Source organism: Acomys minous (assembly GCF_964271855.1).
Source record: "Acomys minous genome assembly, chromosome: 10".
NCBI lineage: Eukaryota > Metazoa > Chordata > Mammalia > Rodentia > Muridae > Acomys > Acomys minous.
Genome location: NC_140491.1, coordinates 104,475,166 through 104,481,165, shown reverse-complemented (window position 1 = coordinate 104,481,165; position 6,000 = coordinate 104,475,166). Strand labels below are relative to the sequence as shown.

The 6,000-nt window shown below is 48.1% G+C and overlaps 1 protein-coding gene across 1 annotated transcript; it reads left to right on the top strand.

Annotated features, from left to right (window-relative positions):
- The first annotated feature begins 271 nt into the window (after positions 1–271).
- On the top strand, positions 272–3,815 carry LOC311606660 (PRAME family member 8-like). The gene is made up of 3 exons (XM_084798027.1): positions 272–1,068; positions 1,520–2,128; positions 2,931–3,815. The coding sequence occupies exons 1-3, from the start codon at positions 782–784 to the stop codon at positions 3,496–3,498; spliced, it is 1,464 nt and encodes a 487-aa protein (XP_084654153.1). The 5' UTR covers positions 272–781; the 3' UTR covers positions 3,499–3,815.
- The last annotated feature ends 2,185 nt before the right edge of the window (positions 3,816–6,000 follow it).

Genomic DNA, 6,000 nt, shown 5'->3' with positions numbered 1-6,000 from the left:
CCAGGGGCAGCCTGAGCCTCAGGGTATATAAAGGCTTCAGGGGAGCCACAGGAGCCATTTTGGGACCTGAAGCCTGCAGTTCCAGCCGGAATCTACAGGGATCCAGAGACACTGTGCTCATAGGAGCTCAGAACCTGTAAGTCACTTCCTGATAATAGCTGGGGCCCAATGAAAGAGAGAAATAAGACATTCATTGATTGTGTATGTTTTGTTCTTTTTGTACTATTTATTTATTTTGGTTTCTAAAAGATTTAATTCTAGAAGACTAGAATTAAGTAAATAGTTTTTTATTTAAAATGCAGGGTTTTTGTTCCTTAGACAAAACTTTAAGTGATACAGGATGGAGGAACAAGCCCATTTCATAGATGACCTCAGGTTTCCCCAGTTTGAGAAACAATATGTGTAAGTTGGGTGTGTAAATGTGCTGTAGTCTCTTTGTTGCAGATTTGTGACATGGTCTATGTGTGCTTGCCCCCCAAAGATGGTACTCAGCTTTCAGGGTGCTGGGTCCCCTTTCCCAGTGAGGATGGGATTGGGTAGAGCATTGGTTAGGGATGCATGTGTGCCCCTTGGTTGTCCTTGTAGGAGGCACCCAATGCTGTGAGGGAGAAAGTTTGGCTTTGAGACCACCATTGACATCAAGGGCTTAAGGGGACAATTAATCACTAGCTGTGAGCTTGAGTGATCCAGGGAAGGTGAGGAAGTGGTTTAATCCTTTTCCTGACCATCTCTTCTTGCCTGAATGTTTCCCCAGGAGTCTTGTGACTGAAGACCTTGCAGGATGAGTGTGCAGACCCCACCCACACTCCTGAAGCTGGCCAGGCAGGCTCTGCAGAGAGATGAGGCCTTGGCCATCTCCTGTCTGGAGATACTGCCTGTGGAGCTGCTCCCAGCTCTGTTCAAGGAGGCCTTGACTGGCAGACAGCCTCGCCTGGTGAGGGCCATGGTGGCCACCTGGCCTTTTCCCCGTCTCCCTGTGGGAGCATGGATGGAGACTCCTGACTTGGAAACCTTCCAGGCTGTGCTAGCAGGAATAGATATGTGGCTGACAAGAAAGAGTCACCCCAGGTAAGCAAGAAGCAAGAAGTGTAGAAAGGAGCCCATGGGAGAGATGGTGGGGTAGGGAGAATGGCTTCTCAATGAGTGGGTGGAAGGCTTCTGGTGATGCTCAGGCAGGCATGCGGGGGCCTTGGCAGCTGTTCTCTGCTTGTTGGAAGGACAGTGGGTTATGGGCTGGAGCTGAGAATAGAAGGGAAGAAGCCTACTGTGGCATCCCACAACCACTCATAACGGGACTAAGGTAAATAGAGAGTGCCTTAGTGGAAGGAAGTAGTGAGGTCTACACATGCATCCCTAGGAAAGCATCTGTAGCAGGCATGTGGACCCACTAGGTACCCTGTGTTGGCTGGAAAAGAAGCAGCCCTTGGCATGAGGAAAGCTGAGGTTAGAGCTGTGTGAAAAGGCTGGCTCAGGGTGGGGTCTTGCCTTGTAGCTGACACTTGCCATGATTTACCCACAGGAGGGGAAAGCTTCAGGTTCTAGACCTGAGGAAGGAACGCCATGGATCGTGGAGCATCTGGGCTGCAGCAGAGGATGGTGGCTGCTCAGATGAGCCTGTGGATGAGATGCTGCAAGATAAGAAGGTCCTTCCCAGATATGCCCTGAGGCCAAGGCGGAGATGCTGGCCTCTCAAGGTGGTAGCTGACCTTTGCCTCAGGCCCGGCCTGCAGGAAGAACAAGCATGCTTCTTGCAGTGGGCCCAGCAGAGACAGGGCTCCCTCCAGCTCTGCTGTGAGAAGATGCAGATCTGGGCTCAGCCTGTCCATGTTGTCAGACAGGTCTTGAACCTGTTTCCTCCAGAGTACATTGTAGACTTGGAACTGAACACAGAGTGGGATGTGTCCACGCTGGCACAGTTTGCTCCCTGCTTAGGCCAGATGAGAAATCTTCGCAGATTCTGCCTGGCTCCCATCTCCCAGAACGTCTTCCAGATTGGCCGCAGCACAACTGACGGAGAAGAGAAGTGTGTCCACAAGCTCCTTTCTCAGTTCTCCAGGCTCAAGCGTCTCCAGCATCTCTCCATGACTGGAGTCCACTTTCTCAGAGACCGCATGAGTCAGGCCCTTAGGTAAGTGAGGATGGGGAGATGGGCAGGCTACCAGGGCAGACCTTTCTCTCTGATGGGAAGGATTAGTGGTTCATGATGCCTGCTAGTCCGTGGGAACACACCTGTAGCTCTTTCCATTAGATTCTGGACTTGTTCAGGTCTTGTTTCCCTGTCCCCTGAGTCAAGTTCTCCAATGAGCACCTATGAAGGGGAGGACTGAAGTGTGCTGAAGAGTAAGTAGGTCAGGCCTCGTAAGGAAGGGTCTGGATTCCTCTTGGTACCAGCCCAAGCAATCTAAGGGAAAAGGAACAGGAAGGGGAGAGTGCAGTCAGGAGTCCTGGGACTCACTGCACAGTGTGGAGTGGAGCTCTGTGCTCAGATCTCTGAGCACAGGCTCGCTCTGCCCTGAGTTTTCTATGAGCGAAATGATTTAAGCCGAAGGAGAACTGAGTTCATGGCCAGTGTGGACAGTGTGGGTGTTCAGTAAGAGCAGAGTGACTGTGCAGAGGACAGGATGGAACCCAGAGTCATGGAGGCCACAGGAAATGTCCCTAGATTTGTTCAGGACATTCATGGATTGGAACTGCTCCTTCCTGGCTGCTTCCTGGGCTTCTGGGCTGAGCTGGGTTTGGGCTCAGGACATGAACTGTGAGTTTGACCGCAGTGGGTGAGCAGATTCCAACTGGGAGATTCTTAAAGAAGGTCCTTGGTGTGTGTGTGTCCAACTGAGCTAGGGTCACCTGTGCCCTTCGTCCTCTGTGTCCACCCTACTCTACACTCCCCTACACCCATTGCCTCACCTAATCCCCTGGTGTATCCCTAGGTGCCTGAAGATGCCTTTGCAGACCCTGCGCATCACTCACCAACAGATTTCCCGGTCAGACTTGAATTCCTTCTCTTGCTGCCTGAAGCTCTTTCAGCTAAAACATCTGCACATGAGAGGTGTGGTCTTAAGGGCTTTGGATGGGATGGCTCTCCGAGTTCTCCTAGACAACGTGGCAGACACTCTGCAGACCCTGGACTTGAACGGTTGTAAGATGAAGGACTCTCAGCTCACTGTCCTCATCCCTGCCCTCAGCAAGTGCTGCCAGCTGACCCAGCTCAGTCTCTATGGGAATGAATTCTCCAGGCCCATCCTGGGTGACCTTTTGCAGCACACAGCCCACTGGAGCAAGATGAGTGTGGAACAGTACCCTGCCCCCACGGAGTGCTATGGTGCTTTGGGTTCTGTCTTTGTGGAGAGATTTACCCAGCACTGTCCTGAGCTGGTAGAGACACTCAGGGCCATAAGGCAGCCCAAGTGCATCTCCTTTGCTACAGAGATCTGCCCTAGGTCTGGACAGCGCTACTTCTATCAACCGGGATCCAGACTACGTTACTGCTGGGGGTAGGAGGAACACCTGACATCTGGAGTTGAAGAAAAGGAATGCTTGGGCTGCCTGCATCTCTCATGCCATGTGGCCAGATCCTGTGGCTTCAAACTGTGTTCAGAGTGTTGGAAACCAGATGATGTGTGGTTAGTTGGAATTTGGAGTCTGAAGTGGACCTGGAGGAAACTGGGAGTGTGGGAACAGGGCTGTTTTGGTGTCAGTGAGACAGTTATGCATTGATAAGTGGCTTCTGTCCTGCCTGGATCTGCAGTGGCTTTATCCTGCACCTGGAAGCCTGTATGAGCTCCCTCTGGGGTCTTTTTCAGTTCTTACCCTCACAGCCAGGGTCAGGGTCAGGAGGATAAGATGACTCCCTGAGAAAGCCTGGGAGCTAATGAGTGAGGCCCAGGTCCAGATCAAAGTGTCATTTAGAGGTTAAATCTTGTTTGGTGACACTCGTTCCATCCTTGTCCTTTTCCTGCACAGTAGTTACAACCCTCTTGTGTACCTCTTCCATTATATGCACAAAAAGTATCAACTGCTGCAGTCAACATAGACACACCTCAGCTGAAGCAGAATTCTCCTGCTCACAGACAATCAACATCCACACTGTCAGGCCCCAGGGCAGCATGGACCCGAGACTGGTGGCCGAAGGGAAAGATGGTACAGCACAGGGTAAAGAGCACAGTGTTGTCACTGTTGATTCTCCTTTCATTCTTAAACCCTTCTTTCTGGTGTGTTGAAAGACTCATGCACTCCAGCCTGGCCTTGAACATTTGATCTTTTTGTCTCAGTAAGATCAACACCAAGAACCAGCCTCTGCAACCAGCATGACACATGTCTCTAGGGACATATTCCTTTGGACTCCAAACTCTATGAAGTAGCCGGAGTGTATAGACACGTGTGGAGTACTACACAAGCCCCTGTGCAGCATAAAACTCTTACTCCACATAAGAATGGTATCTTACGTCTCCCATTGGACCCTCTGTATCCATTTCTCTTTACAAATATTTTCCAGGCCTAGCCAGTCTATGCCCCCTCTTCTGTGTGGTATGAAATCAATAAAACGATTTATCATTACACAGTTTTCTTTGGTGCTCTATGTCTTGAACACATAGACATGGGCTCTTTGTTTCACTGTTCTTGGTGTTTTTTGAATTCCATAAAGCATCTAAGTTTAAGGGCTCTTCAACAAATTCTCTCTGGACAGTAATGTGAAGGTTCTCAAATCTGGGTAGGTACATAAAGTTCTCAGGCGGGATGGGCCCCATGTGGACATCTAGGCCAGCTTAGAGTACCGAGAAAAACATTGCCTTAAATCAAAAGCACAAACTACCCCTAGATAGAGAGAGAGAGAGAGGTAGCTCAGAGGTGATGAGCTCCTGTTGCTATTTCAAAGGACCAAAGTCAGTTTAAGCACTCACATCCTGTGGCTCTAAGTGGAACTCAAGGTCCAGGTACAGGTCCACCTCTTCTGGCCTGTGTGGATCCCTACTTTCATATTCACAAACCTAAACAACACGCATAGATATAAACCTAACTTGGAAAGTTATCAAAGATAAAAGAATTCAATTGTTCCAAGTTTAAACATAAGCAACATTGCCTACTCACACCATGTAGTGAGCACACCATGACACACACACTACACAAGTATAAACTTACACAGAGAATTCCAGACAGAGTTTCCTCATGAACACTGATGCAAAAATAGTCAATCATTGCTTTAGAGATGGCTGTGAGGTTAAGAGCACTGGGTGCCCTTCAAGAAGTTCTGAGTTCAATCCCAGTATCCACATGATGGCTCACAACCATCTCTAATGAGATCTGCTTCCCTCCTCTGGCGGGCAGGCACCTAGGCAAGCTAAATATATCATAGATAATAAAAAATATACCATAGATAATAATAAAACCAACCCCAAACCTAAATAAAATCCTAATCATCCATCAATAATGCAAAACAAAAACACTCTGAAAGAAAAACAATCAGATGATCATCTCATCAGATGCAGAAAGAGCCTTTGACAAAATCCAACACTCTTTCATGATAAAAGTCTTGTAGAGATCAGGAATACAAGGCCCATTCTTAAATATAATAATGGCTCCTTCCACTAAGTCAATAGCCAACATCAAATTAAATGAATGGAAACTGAAAGCTCTTTTCCTATAATCAGGGACAAAAAAAGTCTGCCCACTCTCTCTATATCACTCAGTTTAGTGCTGGAAGTTCTAGCTAGAGCAGTAAGACAACTAAAGGAGATCAGGGATTCCAAAGTGGAAAGGAAGAAGTCAAAGTATCCTTTTCTAGATGTTATGAGACTGTACTCAAGTGACTCCCAAAATACTACCAGACAAGTCTTCCAGCTGATAAACACCTTAGTATAGGTGGTGGGATAAAATATTGAACTCAAAAGTAAAAAATCAGCAGCCCTCATACAAATGAAGATGCCACATACCCAAATTCGTGGGACACACTCAAAGCAGTGCAAAGATGAAAGTTCATAGCAGTAAGCGCCTTCATAAAGA